At 41.0% G+C, this 24,400-nt stretch overlaps 1 protein-coding gene across 1 annotated transcript in view; it reads right to left on the bottom strand.

Annotated features, from left to right (window-relative positions):
• Positions 1-955: 955 nt before the first annotated feature.
• Positions 956-24,400, bottom strand: part of sv2ca (synaptic vesicle glycoprotein 2Ca) — a 28,057-nt gene continuing 4,612 nt past the window's right edge. Inside the window, exons 2-13 of the mRNA XM_085425329.1 lie at positions 22,804-23,603; positions 14,256-14,436; positions 12,742-12,893; positions 6,734-6,867; positions 6,189-6,278; positions 5,282-5,392; positions 4,568-4,656; positions 3,995-4,159; positions 3,147-3,280; positions 2,835-3,041; positions 2,590-2,749; positions 956-2,457 (exon numbers count right to left, since the gene is read on the bottom strand). Of these exons, the coding sequence (XP_085281455.1) occupies positions 2,274-2,457; positions 2,590-2,749; positions 2,835-3,041; positions 3,147-3,280; positions 3,995-4,159; positions 4,568-4,656; positions 5,282-5,392; positions 6,189-6,278; positions 6,734-6,867; positions 12,742-12,893; positions 14,256-14,436; positions 22,804-23,398 (2,202 nt within the window). The 5' untranslated portion in view covers positions 23,399-23,603 and the 3' untranslated portion in view covers positions 956-2,273. The remainder of the gene's footprint in view (positions 2,458-2,589; positions 2,750-2,834; positions 3,042-3,146; positions 3,281-3,994; positions 4,160-4,567; positions 4,657-5,281; positions 5,393-6,188; positions 6,279-6,733; positions 6,868-12,741; positions 12,894-14,255; positions 14,437-22,803; positions 23,604-24,400) is intronic.

The raw sequence follows: 24,400 nt of genomic DNA on the forward strand, positions 1-24,400 counted from the left end.
GCAACTGAATCTGGGGGGAGGGACGGCATCAAATTTTTTTCCTGATATCTTTATTTTATTATCTTCATCATGATGTGCATTGAGGTCAAAGACATGCTGTACAATAACTCATATCACCTCAAATTGGTTTGAGATGATATGAGCTTTGCTGAAAACAGCCATCAGTAGATGGGTACATTGTGGTCATAAAGGGACGGACATGATCAGCAACAATACTCAGGTAGACTGATGCTCAGTTGGTACTATGAAAATTTCATCACACTATTACACCACCAGCAGCCTGACACACTGATGTAATGAAGGATGGATCCATGCTTCCATGTTGTTTATGCCAAATTCGAGACTCATTAGACCAGGCAATTTTGTTGTCCAATTTTGGTGAGCTCATGTGAATTGTAATCTTAGTTTCCTGTTGTTAGTTGACAAGAGTGACACCACATGCAGTCTTCTGCTGCTATAGTCTCATCTGCTTCATCATCAGCTCAAAGCAGCCGTGCCCTTCTCCTTGAACTCAACATCAACAAGGTATTTTCTCTTCTTTTTTTTCGGGCCATTCTTTGTAAACCCTAGAGAGGGTTGTGTGGGGAAAATCCCAGTAGGTCAGCAGTTTTTTAAAATACTAAGACCAGCCTTTCTGGTACCAACAACCATGCCATGTTCAAAGTCACTTAGATCGTCTTTCATCTTCCTTCTGATAATCAGTGTGTGCTTGATCAGGTCGTCTTGACTAAAGATAAATAGGTGTATCTAACCAAGTGGCCAGTGAGATCAAGTCTAATGAGAGGTAAAAGATTAATGTTCCCTAGAAGTTTCAGTTTTGTACAACTGTGAATATAACGACTATAACCAACAAAAATGGGGTTAATTTTGATTAAATTAAGATGCATTTAAAAAAACGTTATGGGCTGCACCAATCCGCCGTCATAACGAGGTGGTTGTTATCTACATTATTATTTTGCGGTCTTGCATGGTAACTAACACCACAGGTCATATCTTGATGATACGATTGGTATAGCAGTGACATTTTTGCAGGAGAGAAGGAAACAAAAGTTTTAGCAAAATACGTATGTCTAACAAAAAACATGACATTAAGACCAAAAATGAATCAATATCTGTGACATATTTTACATATGTACATAAAATTACTTATTCTTTTTTTTTAATCTAATGCCTGTTCAGTTTCTGTCTGTTCCTTAAAACCTTTGGACAGCACATGACTACGGGCATCTGCTCCAGTCAAGGAGAGGCACATTAAAAAAGGCCATTCAGTATTTTTGAAAGGAAGCAGCATGACATGTTACTGCCACAAGCAGGATCCAACACAAAGCTAAATCAGAAGGATAGCTCCTCTTAGAGCTTTTATAAAATAATACTAATAATAATAATAATACCACATAGAGATTTGGACAAAAGGAACAAATCATTATTTTTGGCTTTCACAAACACACAGCAGAAAATAAAAATTTCCATGTTCATATTCAACGTGACATACAATTATTGATACAGGAAAAGTGTTTCTATATGGCCTTTTTGATTCTTGGTTGGGTAAGTAGTGCAAAGGGCTTGGTCTCTGATGTAAATGGGCTTCTTTGTGAAGGTTGCTGATATAGGAGCAAATATGACACTGATCTAAATACAGCAGACTGATGTTAGATGCAAGCGAGTGAAAATAATTAGATATATGTATCTCACCTTTGCAAATGAGGTACCTGCTGCATGTTTTTCTTTATATTTATTTCTGTATGATGACTATCGGCACACATGGTCTGTGTACTGATAGTTGGTTCTGTGGGCAAGCCAGCTGTCATACAGCTGTGTCACGAGTATGAACTGTCTGATCATCTAGTCCCTGCGTTGTCACACAGCAGGTTGGCTGTGCTCATTACAGCTTGTTTTTGCACTTTTCTATCCATCTGGATTGGCTTAATAAGACTGTATCAATATTAAAAGCCTTCAGATTTTAACCGTGCAGTTTTACCACATAAGCAATGACTGCAGCTAGAAGGTGCAACCTCAACAAACCAAACTCTAACGAGAACTCTGTAGGTGAATGATTCACAAAATGTTGAACTTATCACCTTACAAGGTTTGCATCAGACACATTGTGAAAAGGTGTGTTTGCGGTTTTGCTTCACCATTTATACATCAGCGAGCTTTGAGATGTGTGTTAAGATATGTATAAAAAACCAAGCCAGCTGCACTGCTTCCTCAAAACGTTTCTCTAGGACTCTCACATCCAGATTTTAGCCCAGGTGAGCACTGCTACACTAGTGTTACATGAGGACATTCGCCCGAGTGTCAGGCAGCCGTAGTCCAACCAGGCCCCCCCCAACAAGCACTGATGATGCCATGAGGATAGGAATGGCCTTGGTAATGCCAACAAGAGAGCCAAAAATCAGGTTCCCTAGAACTGCTGCCAGCTTACACAGAGCATTACAGAACCCAAAGCCTGTTCCCCTGGGAGAGAAAATCAAAAAACGAAAACAGAAACATGTTACTCTCATAAATTGGATGAATTAGGCCCTATTTTATACACAAGTCTATACAACAATGTTATCTATAAGAAAAAAAACACGTTTGTCCTGTTACCTCCTGACAGTAGGGAAGGACTCGGTGGTGACAACATCCAGGGAGTTCCAGGCAGAGATGCTGAGGCCATTATAAAGGCACAACATGAAAATCATCATGGATTCACTGGTGCCGAACCACAGGAAAAAACAGCTGATGCCTGATAGGATCATGGAGCCACCTGAGGACATACACACATATTCAAAAGAAGAGTAAAAGTTGACACACCCATAGTGTTACCAAAGAGCCAGGTCTTACTTTCCTACCTAACATAGAGAGACGCCCAATTTTATCCATAAGGAGAGCAGACACGATGTTGCCAGGAAGAACAGCCAGGGTCCCCAGAAAGTTGATGAAGTAAACCCAGTAGGCGCTGTAGTCATCATCAAAAGTCATCTGGCACCCTGTCTTGTTGTGGGTAAATGTACTGTTGATCACCTCTGTGCCATCAATTAATTTAGATTCATCGATATCTGCCCAGAGAAGCAAAAAAACCAAAAACTTTCCCATGTTAAGATTATAGATGGTGTATTAGAAATGACAAAACATAAGAGTTTACCTGTGTAGTCATGCCTCACCTGTGTTAAAGAAGAACGTGTCAATGAAGGTACAGTTCCTGAAGAAGGAGCCCACTGATGTCACATCATCAAAGTAGCAGTTACGAAAGGTGGAGTCAATGAAGGTGACAGACTTCAGCTTCATATTGACAAAGCTGAAGTAACAGAAATATGTTAACTTTAAAGGTACAATCAGTCATTTTTTTAAGTTATTTAATAGAAAACAAGAATATTATATTTATGTGCAATTAAGTCTTCCAACAAATGGATGGGTTCTTATAAATGTTACAATTAATTCATGAAAAATACATGTGAACGGCGCTGACAGCTCACAAAGAGAAAGTTATGCAACAACATCTGGTTATAAGCTAACGTTATGCCAACGCTCGAGTGTCCTAAAAATGACACTTCCTGTCAGATAAACAGCGAGCAAACTCTGAAACAGTGTGAGAATGTAATCAAACTAACTGTTTGAGTCCAGCAATGTTGAATCCATTTCAAAGAAAGTTTGACTGACCCCAAACCTAACAGCAGCTAACACTGACTAACAGCAGCAGTGGCAAAGAAGCTGTTTTTGAACTCTTTCTGACTAAAATGTTTGTCCAACAGCAGCTACTGTAGCTAGGATTTAGCACTTGAACTATGAGGAGTAAGTAAAGGAGTAAAACAGAATTCAGTTGACTGCAATCTGCTGATGTCTAGTGGTGATATTTTATGCACTTTATCACTTTAATTGCAGCATGTAACATTTTATCAGTTGTGCATAACAAATTTGCCTCCATCATCATCATCATTATTATTATTATTATTATTATTATTATTATTATTATTATTATTATTATTATTATTATGAAACTGAATTGTCTTACTGGTCGTTAATGAAGAGAATATTTTTGTGTATCTGGTTCTCCAGGGTGAAGTTGAAGGTGATGCCTTCGATGCGTTCATTGTTATGGATCTTCACTTTAGAGGCATACTCATCGGCCTGCAGGTGTTTAATGACATCAGGGAACCAGACTGACAGGCCATAATATCTGCAATCAGAGGGACATGTTGATAGTTGGATCTAAAAAATCAGCTGATCGGTTCATCAACGAGAGGTTGTTCGTGTTAGAGTGAGACCTGACAAAACAATAAATAGATAGACAGACACATTAGAAATCCAGAAGATACTTGTGCTTTAAAAAATCAACTGGCTGCCTCCTGTCTTGTCTCCTCCACACATGCACGCAGGTCCACCTCTGTATCCACAGAGACACCAATGAAACTGTATTGATCCGTGGGGCAGGGAGACAGTGATTGATTTTGAGACTGTGCAACTTCTACACAGCAGCGCTCAAGATGACAGAAATGCAATGTGTCAACAAAACAGACTGCCTAGAGCTATTATCTGACCACAGAAACTTGTCTGATTTTTCTATGACAAAACTGACAAATCTCACCCGAATGACAGCGTGAACCACACTATGGCCAGTCGCAACATGTTTTCTCGCATTGGGTAGTTGAAACACTTCATAAGGTTCAGATAGATCTAAAAAGAGACAAGAGCTCTATTAGAATAGGCATCAGGATTTGGTACAGTGGAATAATAAGGAAAACAAATATAATTAAAGGTACTTTTTGTAATGGCCTAGTACACAACTTAACTGAAATCTTCTCCACCAGGGGGCAGTGTGCTACCAGAGAGGGTGTTGAGATGTTCTCTGATATGTGCTGCTGCTTTTGACTTTCGATACTTCTTTTTAGCCCTATTTCCATTTCCACCATGCAGCTGTTTATAAATAAGGTTTTGTTATCGGCGACTTGCCTAGTTAAAGAAAAGTCGCACTGAATTGTTGCACCGTCTTGTGGTTTGAATTGGTATTACATAAACTGTAGCCCCGCCCTACTTGATTTGATATTTCTGTTACTCAAATCTTAGACACTTTTGACAAGGAGTCAAAAAGGTTATGTCGTCACACTCAAACAACAGTTTTAATTTATTGAGGAAGGTTTAAGGTGGCTCTATAGTTTTCCGGTTTACACATTTGCTTAGCAGCTGAAATTAGCATTAGTGAATTTAGGAAGGTTTAAGTTATTTATAAAAGCAGGAATTTACAATAAAATTAATTATAGTTAAAAATTAACTATAATCAAATAAAAAGACAAATATTTACCCCACGAACTTCAGCCTTTATCCTGAAGAAAGCCTTGGAAACTGGGTTGCCAGATTCTGATTCCATTTCAACAAATTCATCCAACTGCCGTGGAGTTTTGATCCTGTTTACCTGGAATATTGGAAAACAGTATAAGAATAACATCTGTATTACTTTACAATAAGTTGACATTGAATTACTGACATTGTTGTGCAATATCATAGCCTTTCATTTATTTCTAGAATAAAACTACACCTACACAGCATTAAAAATCAAATCAGCTTCTGAACAGCTGTGACAGTACAGCAATAGGTCAGCAGATTTCAACAAACCTGCTACTCTGTCTGCTTGAGAAGATTCCCACCTCTCTTAAAAGAGGCTGTGATTGAGTCTCTTTTAATGCTAGTGAGGAAAGCCATAATGGTGAAGGGGGTCGGAGATGATCCTCGTTCTATTTCCATGTGGAACTCTCTAATTGTAAATTTGGGAGAACTTGTACGTTGCATGAATGGAAGGGAGAGCTGACTGGAACTTTGACATGGGAAACTGACACATTTCTGGACCTAAAGTACATGCATTGGATTCATTCTGTTTGGTTTTTGCATTTTGCTTGTTTGTTTATCTTTAAAAATTTAATGAACAGAATTATGGAAAAAAAAATCAAACCAGTATAAAAAGGGTGAATATAAACGGTGTGTTCAATAGCATAGGATCAATTCAGGAAACATGTTGACTAAGCGGCTTTCCCAAAGTGGAGCTCATGCTGCAAATAAGCCTGAATGACACAAAACAGCTTTCAGAACCATCATAATTCAGATGTGATCCTGCACGGTGAAAGCGTTAAAATCTGTCCCAGTGGTGGCAGAATATAAGCCTCTTTACTTCTTTAACCGTCAGGAAACCCAGCACTGCAGAAACAAACACTCACAGTGAAGACTTTCTCAGGTTGCCCACGCGCTCTCATGTTGGTGTCGTGAATCTGTTTAAGGATCATCCAGGCTTCATCATGCTTCCCCACCTGTCAAGCAAGGAAAGTAAGGAAGAGAGACGACAAGATAAACTCATGGGATCAGCAGCAGCAGGCTGCTCAGGTGCATAAATACAAGCCTTTGATTTCTCCAAGATAGGGCAAAATGATGACAGTCACGACAATGGTGACTCATTTCACTTCAAAGGATAATTATGCTGGAGCGGCAAACCTACTGTCACAGATCTCTGAGCTTCTATTTTCCACATACACAGGCCTCCAACAGCACTGAATGACTCACACTGTTTTTGTCTGATTAAACATCTGCTGGGAAATGTCCAAGTAATCTCAATTTGTCTGAAAGATGCTGAATGTAAAACTGATGACAGTTGAGGACAACACAGCACCATGACAAGGCATTCTCTGGGATACGAACTGATGCAGCACATTCAGGAGGCGCAGACTAAAATAGGTTTAGTCTGCTAAAAATCAGAAGGTCTCGTTACCTCGAGGTAAAACCTGGGACTTTCAGGCATAAAGGTAAGTGCCACCACAGCGCACACACAGGGTAGGGCGCAGACGACGACAAACACCCTCCAACTGTGAAACTGGTATGCTGAACCCATGCTGAAGCTCCAACCTGCAAAAAGTAGCAAACGTAAAGTGACTCATAGCTCATTACAAGATAAAACAATGTGAATCAACAGCATTCAGATATTAAGCTATGCACATGCCTGGTGAGGTAAATAAACCAAACCTAACATAGTTTAGAAAATCTATAATGATCATGACATCATGACAACAATCATGATTATGCAGCAACCAAATCTGTTTAGAAAATTGCATGTGACTAATGCAGAAAGTGAAAAACACAGCATAACAGAGTTTGGGGGTTGAATTGGAAGAAAATAAGCTACAATAGTAGCAAACATAAAACATTAATCATTGCACTTTTGACACCTTATTAACATGATAGAATCACACAGACGCTGCAGATTTACCAGCTACACCTTGAAGATGTGAATCGCCTATTCTATCATATCTCAAAGGTTCTCTATTGGAATGCGATCTGGTGAGTCTGGACCTGATTTGAGTACAGTGAACTCATCGTTATGTTCATTATTGAGCTGGAAGCAGCCATTAGAAGATGGGTACATTATGGTCATAAAGGGACAGTACCAAAGTAGGCTTATTAGGGTTTCTGCCATGTGCTTCACTGATTAGATATTTGTGTTAAACAGGTGTACCTAATAAAGTGTCTGGTGGGTGCATTTTTCTTTTACTATAACAATGGAAAGAGCGCCACACAAGCAGATATGTCTGGTTGAAATTCATGAAAGAGTAACAAACAGTTCACGGATGAATTGTTAAGTAATTCTCAGCTTACAGCAGGTGGCTCTTTAGGTAAGTCTGCACTCATAGGGGCATAATAAAAGAAAATGCAACTGTGCTTTCATGGTAGCATAGAATCAATAGCTAAATAACACAGATGGCATTCAACATTTATTTAACTCTAGATGATACAGCATAGGTACTTCTATTGCATATTCTTAACCAGATGAGACTAAGTGAATTAAAAGGCTGATTGTGAGTGTTGCGTGCGAGTCTTACACTGCAAACACAAAGGGCTACAAATAAAAGACAGCGTTTAAATGGGAGCTCTTGACAGCCGCAGGAGAGTGATGTGTAAAACTTAGAGATGAATGGCTCTGCAGAGGAAGCCTGAGAGTGCACAGGGACAGGTTAACTGAATGGGTACGAATACAACTGAGCTTTTTCTGCTAAGTTAAATCTTGTTGCACCTGATCTCAGCCCACAGGCACTCTTCCAGACTCATTAATCATTTCTAACATTCACGCATACAGACACACACAAAGAGGGGAGACGCACACATGCAATAAGCTGAGTATCAGAATCAGAATCAGAATACTTATTACTACAGAATACTATTTTTTGTTACAGTGCTCCATTATAAACCAACATTAAGACAAGACAGACAATACGCTAACTAAGAATAGTACAATATATACATATATATATATATATATATATATATATATATATATATATATATATACACATATATATATATACACACATATATATATACACACATATATATATATATACACATATATATATACACATATATATATACACATATATATATACACATATATATATACACATATATATATATATATATATATATACATACATATATACATAAGTCACTCATAAATAAATAGCTGGAAAAAAAACATGTGTAGTTGTAGCAGTAACCAGTGTGTTAAGTGGATGCGTTGTACAGGGAGATGGTCACAGGCAGGAAAGATTTCCTGTGTCGTTCAGTGGTGCTTTTCGGTAATCTCAGTCTCTCACTGAACGTGCTCCTGTGACTGACCAGCATGTCATGTAGTGGGTGGGAGGTGTTATTATATGGAGTATATGGAGAAACAGCACAGAAATAAACATGAATGATCATGTGCAGCGACACCACATAATGCCATGTCATACCCACCCACGCATAAACACATATGAAATTTGTGCAACATTATGCATTTTCCTTTTTCCTTTCTATTGCCAGCCATGCCCTTACCTGCATAAAAAATATCTCCAGCATATTTGACAGATGATCCTGTGTGCTTGAGATCATGAGGCCTTCCTTTCCATCTCCAAACCTTTCATCTCTCCATGGAGTTGTCCTTTCTAACAAAGTTTAATGTGGCCTTTCTGATTTTGAGTGCCCTTCAGTGGTTTTCTTCTTGAGGTCAATCATCTGTATTTACATTGAAGACGTTGAGTTTGGCTCTACTTACTTAAGAGTTTCTTTTTAAGATATGTTTTTGGACAGTTTAGTCTTTATTGCTGGACAGAACAGTGAAAGGGAACGAAATGCAGGAAATGGTCCAGGACACAATCAAACCCAGGTCTCTTAACTGGCCTTATAGGCACATATAGGTCATCTACACTCCAGCACCTGCTTTGAAGCAGTCTTAGCTGATTTGTGAAGGAAGGTTTATTTGCATTCAAAAAAATATCCTCTCACCCATTTTAGTGGGCTTTTGTGGGGGTTTTCTTGCCCTAATGATGGCGTCTATGGACTGCGTATTATGAGTTTCAGTGATTTCATTTCTAATGGTTTAATGATGGAATAGAGCACTTCTGACCAAGACACTTGTCATCTGTCAACCTAGTTACTTATGTACCTGTAAAAATGTACACACCAGTTTTTTGTAATTCTTTTACAGTTAACACCATGACTTGCTAGAAAAAAAAAACACTTGACATTTTAACATTTACACAGTTCAGAGTCAAAAGTCAAGTAAGACAGGCAGCTAAGGTAAAGAAGCAAAAAAAAAAAAAAAAACATGACACACAGGGAAACTGTTTAACAAAACAAAACAGGAAGAAAATACAGCAGAGTTTCAAATTAAATTGTATTTTTTGGATGAGTTTTGTGTCTTCAGTTTTTTTGGGTGTGCTGCATAAACTGAAGTTTACTTTTTGGCACAGCAGGATTTTGATGGAAAAACCTGAAGTATATAAAGAGAAGTGAAAAGACCAGCCATCACAAATGTTTAATGTACTGTATATGCACACTTTTCTTTGTGTTCTTAATGATTTAGTCTTTTTTTCTGCAATGTTATTGGGCAGGAAGCACGGAAAGGGATTGTTGCATCAGTTGTGACCTCCCACGTCTCTCCGTGGAACATGCCTCATGGAGATACTGCTCCTAACGGAATAGCACCATTATCCATCAACAGGCGTAGGAGGGGAGTCGGAGGGTGGGGAGGGGGTTAATGCTAATGGTTATGCCAGAAAACGACTGCTTGGGATTAATCTCACAGCATATTAAAATTCATCATTGATAGCTGTGCATATGAACCACTTAAACAACTGTTTTTAAAGGGTGTGGGAGACGATCATAAGTGGTGCTAATACGTCCCAAAAGAGACAAGAAAGAGGAAATGTCTTGTTACGAGTGACTAAAACGTAAATAAAGGTAGAAACTAATTACTTTGTCTTTGTATGATAATCTAAATTGCTAATGTATTAATTATCTAATGTAAAGAACACAGACAATGACTTTTTGTGACGCAACACGGATTACCAGTGAGTCTATAATGGTTTCCATTGGGCAGTAAAAGTCCCTTTGTTTATTTCCTTGCCTTTTGGTGTGTGTACATGTTTAAAGATCTTTGTGAGGACAGAAGACTGGCATGCCACTATAACTGTGGGGACCAACAGTTACTTATGGAGACAAAATGCCCATGCCCACAAGTTTGAAGGCATTTTTGAGGCTCAAAGTGTGGTTTTAGTGTCAGTGATACAATTAGGTTATGGTTAGGTTTAGGCTGAGGGTTAGGCATTCATTTTTGATGGTTAGGCATTCATTTTTGATGGTTAGGGTTAGCAGCTATAGGGAAAGCATTATGTCAATGAGATGTTTTCACTAAGATATGAAAACGAGTGTGTGTGTGTGTGTGTGTGTGTGTGTGTGTGTGTGTGTGTGTGTGTGTGTGTGTGTGTGTGTGTGTGTGTGTGTGTGTGTGTGTGTGTTTGAGTCTAGAGTAAAATCTGGTGAGAAAGAGAAATAAAGAGAGGAGCAATGAGAGAAAGGGTTGTTCAGCAGTGATTGCCTTTTCTACAGAAATGTAGCATGACTTCCTGCCCCGCAGGGTTAGTGTTTCACCGATGCCACTGAAAATCTCATTACAGGGATTATGTACATAATTGGCTAAGTCTATGGATGACTGAGTCAGCCATCCCAGGCCTACTGTAGACGGTCAGACAGACACATACAGAGAGACGGATAATATATAATAGATGCTGGCTCATAGAAAATATGGTGTGTAGTCCACTCTTGATGTTTAAGCTTTAATCTATAGGTCTTAGCATTGCCTAATGAGGTTACTCAAGTGGTGATCTTGCTTAACAACTAACTTAACAACTCATCCAGCTTTCCTGTCAGTGGATTTTTGCCAAGTAGACCTCCTTGTGGATCTCCAGCTGCCAGGGGGATTTCAGGAGACATTATGAGTCAGCAAGTGGTAAAGACAGATAAGAGCTCTAATGGCACATTAAACACCAGTGTTAAGGAACTTGTATCATAACCCATAAGTCGTGCAGCTTTGTTTTACTGCAAGGCTAAAAGGTATGTCTGCAGGAGTTGTTTTTTTTTTCTTAAACGTCATTGTGGGATTGGTCGAAGGCACTGCAGCACTTTAGGGAAACTGTTAAAAAAAAACATTCGTGAGCTTTGGAGTAAGCATGCAAGACACGTCGTTCCCTCTCAGATAGAGAGGCGCAGTGGTAGTGAGTCTCAAAGAGAATAAAAGCAAAGTATCTGTTCAATATGATATCCACTGATCTGACAGCCAGGTTCTCTAATGAAGCCTCATTCCGGTTTCAGAAGTCCCTTACCAGTGTGTTTCTGTACATCCATGTGAGTGGATCCACAGCATTTGTGCATGTGTGCGTGCCCCTGTTTAAGCATCATGTAATAAAACTGGGAAGTCCCTTATCAGAAACACCATAAAAGCACCTCTTTGTGTGCCTGTGTTCACTCAAACGACCTCTCCCAGTGTCAGATGTTATTGCATTCAATTTCACCTGTATGCATCTGCAGTCGTAGTAAAACATCATCCATGCAACTTGCAGCAACACACACGCACGCACACGCTCTCTCTCTCTCTCTCTGACGTCACAGGCTGGCTAAAGCATGGTCTGGCCATAAATCAACTCTAGATGTAGCTTTGTCCTATTAGAGCAAGGAGAAAAACCTAATTATGCTTGATCAAGAAGAACACTCTGCAGAGACAGAGAGTGGAGAGAGAGGCGAGGTAATAAAAGGAAGGACAGAGTTAGAGAGATGGGGAGAGTATAAAACAGGAGGTGAGGGGAGGCAGTAAAAGGAAGGGAACAGCAGGTTTAAAAAAAATGAAAGCAAGGAGAAAATGAAAAGGATCCGGCGAGAGGAAGAAAGCCAATTCTCTTTGTGCTGTTTTTTCTCATGACGAGTGCAGTCGACAGACAGTTTTGTCATAAATCACATTTTCCGCCTTCCACCCTCACCCATACTTGCTATGTGGTATCTGTGCATACATTAATCTTTTGACCTCAGCCTCTCCCAGCCTGCAGCCACTCAGAGCTATTAAGTGATTAATTCCCATGGCAGGGAAAACTGGCACCTTAACCCATGGTCATGTGGAGACTGTACAGTTTAGTAACTCTATTCAGGAGCTCAGCATAAAGTCACATTGTAAGCATCCTAAGAGCGCCGCTTAACTTAATTGTGTTAAGGGTATCACCATATATAGCTTGTTATTGGGCTATATTTCAAACACGGAGTTGAGTGATTCATGCTTTCTTCTTCCTTCTAACAATGCAACCTTTAATTTCAAAAGGAAAAAACAAAGCTTAATTTTTTCCTTGTGGTTCCGCCTCACTCAACATTATATAAACTGATGGGTGATGGTGTGAATGTTAACATTTTTGCAAGTACACTCACCATAGTGTGGTATGATGGCCCATGCCATAGCAGATGCATAGATCTCACCAATCATCCAGAACATACACAGCCAGCTGAGGTGCTCTCCTCTTTTCTCCCTGGACAGCACCTCGGCAAAGAAGGAAAAGACGATGGGCACAGCACCTCCTATCCTGCAAGAACCAGAAAACAGGAAGATTAATGAGACTAAGGCAGATGCATTTTGTTTTTTGCATCATTCGCATAGTTTCACGTTTATCCCACAGTTTGTACCGTCCTTTGTTGTTTCAATTCACCTGTACAAAAAAAACCCCAAAATAACTTGAAAAACTGTCAGTTAGTAATCAGTTAAATTGAGGGCTCTTTGCAAAGACCTGTAAAGTGAATGAGTAAGCAGAAAATAGCACAGCTATTGGAGAGCCTTTTCAATTACTCTCGAGAATGATGTCAATGCTGTCACGGTCCGCTGTGACGGACCGAGTGGAGAATGCGTGTAATGGACCCAGGTGCGTACACAAGTGAGCAGACGGGAGTGAGTTTTAACAAAAGGCGAGCCTTTAATATGGCTGAAAACAAGGTGTGCAAATACAGCAGGGATGGCGTGGCTAAACAAAAACCTAAACTGGGAACAAACTATGGTGAGGCTATGGCTTGGAAGACAACAGACCAGGCATGGAAACACGGAGGGTGGGAACACAGACGACGCGACACAGACTGTATGAAACACAGAGACTAAATACACATGAGGGATGATCAGGGGAAGTGGATGCACACGGGGAACACAGGTGACACTGATAATCATAACAAGACACGGCAGGAGTGAACGTAACACTGATGGGAGATGGGCAAAGTAAAGCAGGAAGTACACAGAGGTTCAAACAGGAGGAGAGAGAGCACGGGGAGAACGCAGACATAACAGGCTGGGGAAAACATAGAATAAAACACAAAGAGAGACGAGGGCTCATAAATACACAGAGGGGCACACAGGGGGTAAGAGTCACGAAGGGAAAACACATAAGGAACAACGTAACAGATCAACCCAGGAAGCATGGCCTAAATAAAGAACAAAATACAAAAATACATGAAAACTAAGAATACTGGGCCCACATGGCCCAGGACCATGACAAATGCATTTGCTGAATTAGGCCTTAAAGGACCGGTTATACTGCCAAAGAAAAGAACGCAATAAATCACAGTCATATGTCTATGCTATAAAAAGAGTACATGCTGTCTGTCATTTTCAAGCACGCTCTGCTCATTTTAATGCATTGCAGGAATCCCTAAATTCACAGTTAGTATAAAATTTTGCTGACAGAGTGAAGAATTACATTGGCCATAGTTCTGGTAAAAAAGTAATAATTTTTATTACAGCTATTACTATTTTATTAATAATTATAATTAGCCTGATTTTTTTCATCACTTTTCAGAGGATGGGAACAATCAGGAAAAACAGGGATTTGTCTTTGATTGTTGGACTTGCTGTGTTACCCTCCCACTGTGGTGGCATTGTGCAACCTCCGGTTTATCAGACTCACCCGAAACCCGCGACGAGACGGCAAACGAGGAAGAAGCCATATCCCTGGACGAAAGATGACAGGAAGGCAAAGAAGCCATTCGTGGACATGCAGATGAGGAGGCATTGTCTACGGCCCACTTTGTCAGACATTCCTCCCCAGAAGAACGCTCCGACCATCATTCCCAAGTACACAACACTGCCTGGAAGGAAGAGAGAGCGGCCTTATTTTTATTTTTTGTTAAAATATAGTCGATTACCTCACATCTCTATATTGTGTATGTGCACTGCAGTGTATGATTGTGTTGGTTTGCTGTGTAATTTCTTCAGTTACTAGACCAGAGTATTTGTTAATTCATTAAATGAGTAAAAAAAAAACCTATACTACTACTTCTCTCCACAAACTCCTGAGTTGTGTTCTGTTACTGGATTTCTCTGCCAATCACGGTTTATCCATAACAAGCAACATGTTTAAGCATAACTGTTCATAAGTATGTTGGGGTTCATAAGAGAGGGGAGCGTGAGACAGTGAGGCGGACATCATGGAAATCTGATGTGGTAACGAGAGAGCTGAGTGTAAACTCTGGATGGAGTTTTTAAAAAAGAGATCACAGATAGCAGTGGCTGAAATTAACTTCCTCTGAAGGTTGGCTGGGCTCTCCCTTAGAACCAGGATAAATAGCTTGGTCATTTTGGAAGTACACAGAGTGGAGCTGCTATTCCTCCCTATCGAAAGAAACCAGTTTAGGTGGTCTGGCCATCTGACCGTCACCTGGGCCAGGCGTTTATGGCATGTCCAACCAGGAGGGGCAGACCCAGAACAGGCTGGCAAGATCACACCTCAGTGTCCCCTCTGCATGAGGGGAGGGAGGTCTGGACTTTTCAGTTTAGATTATGCCCCTGCAACCTGAAGCTGAATAAGCTGCAGAAAATGAATGAAAAGCTAGACTGCATCCTAAAGTTAGAACTCCAAGTGCAGATACTAAACCCTAAACCCCGTCTGAAAAGCCTCTGCCCCTGTAACACACTTAAATAACTGTAAAACTGTAAATACAGTGTGTAAAAAACAAGAAAGAAAAACAGAAAACAGGCTCCGAACAATGAGACAAATGTGAACGGTAATGCAGGATGACTTTACAAAAAGGTCCTCTGCCCTCTTTTAATCTCTCTCATCACAGATGAGATCAATGCTCCAACAAAACAGCATTGATTTTTTTCACTAATCATCATGAATCTGCCCGGAAGAGTGGAGCCTGTTATTACTGTTTTAGTCTGCACTGTAATTGGCAGTGGAATGGTTAGCCACTTTCATGGACATGCAGCGTCTGCTGAAATTTCTTTCATTGATGTTTCCGTCCCAGGCTGGAAAAATAGCAGAGTTTACTAACAGATTATATTGAAGCTTTATCAATATCCAGGTATTTTCAGACACATAATCATAAACCTGGTTTAGGGAGGTTATTTTTATCCGTTGCAGTCACATACAAAGAGATACAACTCTGCCGCGGGGCACTTTGTTCATCCCATTACAATAATGTTAATAGCAAGATTCATTTCCTTTCTGTAATGTCTCCAGTCAGGTCTCTTCTCCTCTGCTGTGAGCAGATATCTGTTTGACTCTTTCACTTCAGGGGTCAAAACGCAGCTATCTGTCACATTTGGCAGCCATCTAGATACTCGCCTCAAGGTATCATAAATTCAATTCTAAATTTAACGGAAGTCCTCAGTCTATGCACAGTTCACATTTACTTCATTAAGGAGAGGCTAGATATGCAATGCACAGGCAAACACCCATTGGCCTCCCATTTAAATGTCATGCATCCAAACATCCAGAGGCCTTTTTATGTTTCCCAGCATTAAACCTTTCACACAAACAATACACTTTTTGGTTTTTTTTAGAGATGCAAGGAAACAAGGGAAAATAATCAATCATTCGTTCTGCCTTAAAGTCAGTTTAAATAAATAAATAAATAAAAGCAATAAAACTGCTAACAAATGAGTACATCTCTCACAGGACAGTCAATTACGTAATGACTTTATTGATGTTCTGTCCGGCTTGCTCCGCTGTATTCTACTGCACGGCGTCAGCAGCGCTCACACCAGCGGTTGGGACTGCAGTGCACTGAAGTGTAACATAATGCAAAAGTAGCACAGACATGTTCTGACTGTAAATGACACTTATCATGTTCTAAATGTGTGCTGCATCCATAATACTGTGATTTTTAAATTAATCATTAAATAAGTCATTTTAATTCAAAGATTTCTTTTTGTTTTTTATTGTCAGTTTGCTACATGTACAGAACTACGGTGGCCCCTAGAGACAAAGCACATACAAATTCCAAAGCACATGCAAACTCCAAAACACAATGGAAGTGCTCCAGGACGCTAGGGGCAGTGTTGAGCTCGATTTGCAAAATAAACAAGTTTGTTGCAAACACATGGAGTTGGATGCCAGCGGAAAACACCTGCAAGGACAGAGCAACAATGCTTTATAAGAAAGGTAATGTGCAAACTGTTGTTTGATTTGTTTTTAATTACTATGAACACTTAGTTTACGGTAGGGTGACCATATTTTAATTTCCAAAAAAGAGGACACTTGGCTCAGTCATGAAAAACTTGCTTAAAGAAACATATTTACCATATTAAAACGATGCCTTGTCTGTGCAGTTAATGAATTGTGAAATACAATATGTCATGTAGGCTTTTACAAGTCAACAAGAGCAAAAAAAATTAAAAATTAAAAGCCTCGGAAATGAAATAATGGTACAGAAATAATACCTCATCTGCATAAGAAAAATTACCAGTACTGGGTCGGTGCAAGAGAAATGTCTTTTGCAGTTCTTCTGAAAAGATGCACTTGCGCTTTGGGATCTTTTAAACATCATTATAATGATAATATAATAGGCACTTTGCTGCGCGCTGTCTGTCACGTCTGTGAGCGCAGAACAAGCGCAAAGCAGCAGTTCAGAAATGACGTTACACACATGGGTCCTCTGTCGGCCTATAGGAAAACCCGGACATTTTTATCAAACTCGAAAATCCACCCGGACGCCCCGGACTGAACGTGAAAACTGGACATGTCCGGGGAAAAGAGGATGGTTGGTCAACCTAGTTTACGGTGGAGTCAAATCTGGCGTTAGCTAACAGTCAGTGTGCTTTGCTCAGAGAGAACCTCAACACTGCCCCTAGCGTCCTGGAGCACTTCTGTTGTGTTTTGGAGTTTGTACGTGCTTTGTCTCTAGGGACTACCATACAGAACAACCGAAAAGAAGACTTAAGAATATACAATAGTGCAGTACTGCAAAATTTAAATTAAATAGAGTAGCCTGTGAGTTGTTCATGGACAGTAGTGTGCAACATCCATCTTCTTAGTGAGTCACACACACTTTATGCAGTTCAGAAAGTCAGACAGGAAGAACTCTTTGCTCCAAGGTAACAAATTTAGATTTTTTTTTCTTTTCTACACATGTTCCAAAAAGGATCTATTAAAGATAATTTTGATCGCTATGAAAGCCCAGAAATGGTGGGCTTTACTTGCCAGACATTACATTTTAATTCGGGCACAATGCATTAGATGCAGATTTGCATCTTTTTGCTGAGATGCATTTAGGCTATATATCTAATATATACCTAACCCAAATGCCAAGTGTATCATATTGGATACATGGGTTTTAGTGAGTTTTTGAGAGCTCTACAAGCCAAATCTGGCAAAAAAAAAAAAATTATACAAATTAAAACTGATACTTATATGTATTTTTTGTAATGTTTCAGAAGATTCAATAAAAACTCATGTTTAACTATTTGAATGGTTTGGTCTTTACAGTGTATCTAAAGCTGTGAAGCCCTGCTGTATATGCATAACACTGTGAAATACAGCTAAATTTAGAAGTGAAGACCCGTATAGACTCTGAGCACCATCAGAAGATGACAGTGTGTCAGGAGACCTCTCACACAGAAGCAAAAGGTTTTGCCCTGTGACAGTATGTTGAGATGTCAAAACACATCTCCAAGAATAATAAATATTCATCAAAATCTCAGGCACCCTCACACATACACACACACATACAGAGTAAAGCAAAGCTGCACACACAAACACAGATAATTGAGGAGTAAATCTGAGATGCTCGTTAAATTGTTAAAAATTCATTTATTTGCCTTTGTTGTTGTTAAAATAGCCAAGAGGAAGCTAGATTAAGAAAAGAAAACACAAAATAAGAGGGAATTGAGGATCGAGCACCAATATACGTCCAAAAGTAATGAGGGGGGAGATATGTAACGCAGGAGGAGAGTTCAGTCACTTCCAGATATGGTGAGAGAAAAAGAGCGTGAGGAGGAGGAGAGAATGGGGAAGGCCCTGGTGGAGTGTTTTCTGCCCTGTCACACACCAAGGAGCCCCCTGAGAGCCGTGGGAGCGCTTAGCTGCATCACGACCTCTTCTCTGATTTCACGCTTTGATGCTCTTCGCTCTTAGCGGTGCAAACTGTTTCGGCGTCGCGCAAAAACACCCATCCTGCTTTATTCATAATGATGATGCTATCGTGCAGCAGCACCCCTGGTGCATGCTGCGGCTCAGCTGTGGCACCTTTCTGTACCATCCCCCCCTCCTGCTGTGAGTCCCTGCATTGCTACCATTCCCCCCCCATTTGTCTTTCCCCCAGCTTTGCACCCTCCTTTGCTTTCCAGTTTCCTCTCTCCTGTCTTCTGTGCTTTCCTTCCTATTTACAGTATTTACTTTAGCTTCATCCTAGCGCCTCTGTCAACAGCTCCTTTACACTGAGCAGCGTGTAATCACATTTGTACTACATCGTGTCAGTTTGACCGGATTCGTGTCTCCTTCTTCTGCCACCTCCGCAGAAGATGAGATTGAAGCTTTGTGTCATATTTAAGTCGTATCAGTGGAGGCAGGATTTCTTCTTTCTTCTTTCTTAGAGCGCAGGGTTTAAAAATGACTCAGTCCCAATCAGTAATGATCCAACCTTCATTAACAGTACAGATTGTGATAATTCACATAAAATAGTGATGTTGTGAAACCCTGATAAAGGCGAGCAGTTGGACATGGTGACAGCAGGTTTGGTCCACGCACAGATATTCAGTCCCATCGAGCATCTCCCCTCCCTCAGTCCACCACACACATTCTCCCACACAACGTGGAGCTAGCTGGGCTATTCGAGCAGTGTAATCTCCGCAATGACGCTGCGATCTTACTGCAGTTTAGCCATGCTCAGCTGCCCCAGGACCGCGCAGCCCCATACAGCCTGCCAGCTGGCTCAGACCGACAGGGAGAAAGAAAGGGAACGATAGGAAATGAGAGGAGACAACAAGGGAGGAGCGCTGTAGAGATGGAGTTTTAGAGGAGACAAAGAGTGAAGTCAGGACTCAAAGAAGGCCAGGGAAGGACAAGCAATCAAAAGACAAGAAAGTGAAGGGGGGGGGGGGGAGATAAAGGGCAGCAAAAGACAAGAAAGTAGGAGGGAGGTAGAGACAGCAGAGGTGGAGAGGTGGCTATTAGATGAAAACGAGATGAGTCAAAGAGAAAAATGAGGGGAGTTGTAGCTGTGGAGAGACAGTCTAAGAAAACAAATAAGTAATGAGAGGGTGATCGGTTCCCTTTGTCTGATGTGTCTGAGATGATAGCTAAGCCTCTCCCTGACTTTGACTGTTGGTGTACTAAATACTACCATCCTCCACCTCTCTGCACCCGTCCACCCACAGCACTCTTCCTATTACTCCCATGTAACTTGGTCATCTCGCTGCTTCAAAGCCATCTCTCCTCCTCTCGTCTTCCCCCGTTTATCCCACATATTGCATCTCAGCGTGCGTGTCTTCCCTCCTGCTTCCCACTTCCCACATCCTCCACTCTTGTTTGAGGTATTTACAGTATTTCACCCCCTCCTATAGCCCAGTACTTCATCTTTCACACTGAAGTAACATTAAAAGATTCCTGTGAGATCGGAAAACCGGCTGGACCAAATTCAACTCAGTAATGGAATCAGCATCTTACTCATCCATCCTATTTGGGATTTTCTGTTTTTTTCATGCTGCATTATCCCATTATATTCAGCGGTCTTTACAGCATGCTCCTGCTTCTGCCTTCTATGGAGTCAATGAAGCTGCACTCAAACTGTGATGAAGTCTGGTAGAGCGAACCAAACACCAAACTGGTTTTTCAAATCTTTAGAATTTCTTAATTTTTCATATATTTTTGGGTAATTTTTAGTTTCTTAATCCTGAGGATGTCAGCCTCCACTTTAACTCTACTATTGTCCAAATGCCTCCTCTGAAACACTTAACCGCATATAAACAAAAATCAGAAAGCACATATATAGCAGAATGTGCATTTATTGTAATACCCAATTAAAACTTGGGTTTTTTTCTTCAGTAACATTTCTGTGTTAATAGACCTCTCTGCATTGAATCATACTTGTTATTAATCTCAGGCTCTCTTCCACAGCATGTCTTTTATCCTGTCTTCTTTCTCAAACCACAAACGGCCGTGGCAGATGGCCCCACCCCTCCCTGAGCCTGGTTCTGCTGGAGGTTTCTTCCTGTTAAAAGGGAGTTTTTCCTTCCCACTGTTGCCAAAGTGCTTGCTCATAGGGGGTCATATGATTCTTGGGATTTTCTCTGTATGTATTATTGTAGGGTCTACCTTACAGTATAAAACACCTTGAGGCAACTGTTGTTGTGATTTGGAGCTGTATAAATAAATTTGAATTTAATTTAATTGAAAAACATAAATCACCAACTACATTCATAGTAGATCAGTGATTAGGTTCATTTTTCTACTGTTGACCTTATTTTGGAAGCAATATGTACTTACTTCAACTGTGACAGAGATGAAACACATACTGAGAAGACTGAGTGTAGTGAGAGTGCACATCCACCATTCCAGAAGAGTGACCTTGAGGGTATAATGCAGATGCAACCATAACCAGCCTCATCTAAATGAAACCTAAGTAGCTTCACATGCTGATAAATCTGCCAAGTGTGATAACTGAACCTACAGACCAAGCTGTATGGACCACAGGTTAAACTGATCCTCAGTCCTTACCCGCAGACCACCAAAAAGAGGCTATTTCATGGTAAGACAACTGTGGCCAGTTAGAAGGTCCTTGATTAGATCCCTGCTCTCCTGGTCTGCATATTAAAGTGTAACTGGCCAAAAGAAGGTAACCAAAAATGCCCCAGAAACGTCCATCCACTGGAGCGTGAGTGTGTGAAAAATAAAGTAGTGAATGTGGGCTGTGGTGTAAAAGTGCTCTGAAAGACGATGTCAGTCCATCTAAGGCTGTCACTGTAAGATGAGATCCTCGTTACCCAGTGAACTTAAAAAAACAGAACTTCTTATCTCGTTCATCTGCAGATTAAAGTTCATTTTTGAATTTCTGCACTTAAAGGAAGTAAAAAAAATGCTGTGGCACCTGTAAAACATCAGTTGACACCATTTTGTTACCTCTAATTAAGTGTAATTAGTGTGTTAAACTCCGAATGGATACCAACAAGGTCATGGTAATTATGTAGGCTATGCTCAAACACTCACACACACACGCATGCACACACACACACCAATCAACAGGGAGGAGCCTCGGGCTAATCAGCAGGATGAGGAAGAGGAGGATGGGAGAAGAAAGGAAAAGCACAGAGAATGGGGGGTGAGGGGGAGGGACAGGGGTGAGGGATGGAGTCACGAACAAGGAGAAGCAGAGCATAGAGCAAAAATGCCTGCAGGACTTTGCTTGGCAAGAAAGGAAGCAAAGAGTTTACACTGATACCAAGGAAAGAGACAGAAAAATGAAGGTGCAGCGTACACAACATCTTGTGAGGCTTTAACAAAGTAGTGTTTTTGTTGATAAGATGACTCTGCTGCAAGTACAACCAACAGTACATTTTTCTTAAATAAAGCAGCAGTACAATAGTATTTGTCAAACTTTCCATCACAACCTTCATTTTCAAAGCGCGTATCAGTTTTCCATCAGGTGTTGCTGTGAAGTTGATGTATTGTCACGTCTCACCGTGGCAGTTAGTATCTAAGGGCTGTGTGCCTGATTGAATGTCCTCTCCACTCTGGTACTGACACAGTGAGTCAGCCCCTGTACACAGCTCTGTGGTGATGGATTATGCACCTGCAGCTACTGGTACTGCTGAGACTCCACCTCAACCCACAGAGCACACAGGGAATATTAGCTACCCTCTTAATCCTGACACGGAGACCATTGGACCGAAACGCCTCATCTATGTGAAACACTGCTATAGGATAAGAGTGACATACTGTGTATAGCACAAACACATACATCTGGACCTGTTTTTCAAGGCTGTTTTGAGGCTATTTTTGCATGCTGTGTACTTATTTCAAACATGTGCACAGTTGTTAATTTTATAATGATCCTGGAAAGGATGCAGCTGTACATCGTAGGGTGCTATTTAAACTCTATTCAAAGGTGAGAAAAAGGCCTTTCAGACTTATAATAACTAATTAAACAGAATAAAATACACACTAAGAAAAGGCCTTGCTGAATTAATAATGAAGCGAGTGCATTAATATCCAAAACGAATACAAAGAAGGGCCTTACCTAGCCATCCCGAGCTGGAGTTGGGCACACACATGTCTGTCTCTGCACTGGGCAGCACAAAGCCCACCACAAACACCTCCACCCCATCCGACATGAGTGCCAGCCCGAGCACCAGGAACAGCTGCCACTGGAACCTGCCGTGGCCACACTCCTGGATGATCAGCTCATATTGCTGGGCCAGCTCCTCCTCATCCGCCTGCCTCTCCTGTTCCAGCTCGCCACGGTCCTTTGTGCCATCAGACATCGGCTTCCCCAGTGCCACCTGGCCCTGCTTCTTGTCTCCTGCGGATGAGGGGATGCCCTGGTACTCGCCCTCATAGATCTCGTCCTCGTCGTCGTGGCCCTCTGTAGCATCACTTGAGCCCTCCTCATTGTCGGGGTAGCTCTCGCCGTCCTGCCTCGGCGGGTTCTGGTAGAAATCCTCATCTTCATCCACCTCGTCCTGGAATCGAGTGTAGTTGCGGTGAGAAGAGTACTCATCTGTAGCACGGTCTACCGCCTTGTTGACTTTCTTTGTTGCGTGCTTTTTGGCCTCCTTGACAATGTCCTTGGCCCCCTTAACTAGGGAAGTCCTATTATTGTAAGTGTCCTCCATTTTGGCTCCAAAAGTAGACCTTTGCAGGGGTGCTGATGGTGGCAAGAAGTAGAAGAAAGAGGGAAGAGAGGGGAAAAGGGGCAAATGTAAAGGCGAGTTAGAGGAATGGTGAGATCAGTGGGTCTTGGGATGTGGGAAGGAAACTCTTGAGTCTGCAGTCACCACAGGAGATAAACCACAATGGCTGTGGCAATCATGGACCAGTCTGAAAGACAGGGGGGAAGGGGAAGCAACAGACAGATTTTTAAAAAGAAGAGTCGAGAAGCATCAGAGTTTAAAGAGAAATAAAATCAGACACAAGAGATGCTCATCATGTCCGCCCACTATCATTAACTAACCTGTTAATCGTTGGCTTTTCTGCATTGCCCCAAATTTCCATTCAAAATAAAAATTCGTTCTCCAAAGGCTCTCCTAGTTTGTTCTACATCTCATGAGTTGCCCTCAGTTTTTGAAGAGATGATTATTTGAAACAGAGATGCTGAACCTGCTGACTCATGATCAGCTCTGTAAAGCAGGAGCTAATAAACAAACACTCTGCCCAAAAATCAATTTGTCCCCAATAAAGACCCGGTTCATTAAAACGGGAGCGACGATCCAACTGGAACGGCACTGTCATTTTTAATCCAAGTAAAGACGGGAGGATAGGAGGAATGACCGTGAGTGGATGCACAGACAGACACAGTGTAGAAACAATCACAGACAAGAACTATTCTCAAATAAAGTGCCTGAAAAGCTGCACAAATATATATGTACCTGCAAAAGGCACACATACCTAGAAAGAAGATCTCTCACTCCTAAACATGTCGTGCACATAAGTGAGTGTGAACACACATGGGCGCGGGGAAGCCACTTCCCATCTCTGCAGACTAGTGATGGGAGGGAGACCCCAGCTTAAACGCTAAAATGATGTATCATGATTTCATGTGAGTGCTCCGCTCTCATCATCAGCCAGGTTAAACAAATCAAAGAATTTCTAAATTTCTCTTAAATTACAAAACCCTG

The sequence above is a fragment of the Rhamphochromis longiceps genome, linkage group LG12 (assembly GCF_057381845.1).
Source record: "Rhamphochromis longiceps isolate RC_006_pf linkage group LG12, R_longiceps_female_GT1.1, whole genome shotgun sequence".
Classification (NCBI taxonomy): domain Eukaryota; kingdom Metazoa; phylum Chordata; class Actinopteri; order Cichliformes; family Cichlidae; genus Rhamphochromis; species Rhamphochromis longiceps.